This window comes from Lottia gigantea, assembly GCF_000327385.1.
Source record: "Lottia gigantea unplaced genomic scaffold LOTGIsca_2811, whole genome shotgun sequence".
Lineage (NCBI taxonomy): Eukaryota > Metazoa > Mollusca > Gastropoda > Lottiidae > Lottia > Lottia gigantea.
The window spans coordinates 1-901 of NW_008708904.1; the positions used below are offsets into that span (position 1 = coordinate 1).

General features: G+C 30.8%; 1 protein-coding gene across 1 annotated transcript in view; it reads right to left on the bottom strand.

Moving 5' to 3' along the window:
* Window positions 1–54: 54 nt before the first annotated feature.
* LOTGIDRAFT_239760 (hypothetical protein) overlaps window positions 55–901 on the bottom strand; it is a 9,478-nt gene continuing 8,631 nt past the window's right edge. The window contains exon 2 of the mRNA XM_009056653.1: window positions 55–528. Within this exon, the coding sequence (XP_009054901.1) occupies window positions 469–528 (60 nt within the window). The 3' untranslated portion in view covers window positions 55–468. The remainder of the gene's footprint in view (window positions 529–901) is intronic.

A 901-nucleotide genomic window follows, 5' to 3' on the forward strand; every position in this document is an offset into this window, starting at 1 on the left:
TGAGTCTTATATCAGTTATTGAATNTATCTCCCTTTGACCACAAGGTTAACATGATATTTATAAGTAAAAATAAAAAAATTGTTTTACACACTTTAAAAAGTGAACAACTCAATAATTTCAACCAATATTCAAGGGAGGTAATTTATTAGTCATAGTTAGTTGATAAATTATCTCCCTTTGACCACAAGGTAAACATGATATTTATAAGTAAAAATACAAAAATTGTTTCACACTAATTCATTTGCCATGTTAAAACACGAAATTCAACCTTCTACAACTTTTTCCAGAAATCTTTTTGAAAGCTTTCCAATATGTCGAATGAAAGTCTGACCAATTCTCAATGACCAATTCTCAATGTCATAGTCATCGGATAGAGTTTGGCACTTCACAAAACGACTATTTTTTAGAATTAGCCTTCCACCTTTAGGTCTCTCATCATCTCACCAAATCTGAAAGATAATGCAATTTCAGACATCAAATTCCAAATCTAGACCAAAAATTACCCAAAAATAGGCAGGCAAAAACCCCTAAAGGGAGAGAGAAAGAAGATTTCTAAAAATAGCCTGGACTACATTCCTATACAATCATTTGTATAAAATGTTTTAGTGGAGTGAGTCCTATACATGTAGCTAATTTTTTTTTCTTGCTTTAATTTGTTCTATAAAATCTGTGGAACAACTTGACCCAAAATTATACAAATAAACCTAAAAGTAAACCAGTGGTAGTGTTTTTACTTTGCCCCCTCTTTCCTGTAATAAGCTATATATGCACTGTATAAGCTTGTATACGCTTGTATTCTGAATTGGTCAGAACTTTTTTATTTATGAAGATAATTCAATTCTGTAAAAAGATTAAGGATCGTTGACCAAAACCAAGCCTGAAAAACATAAATTACACAGA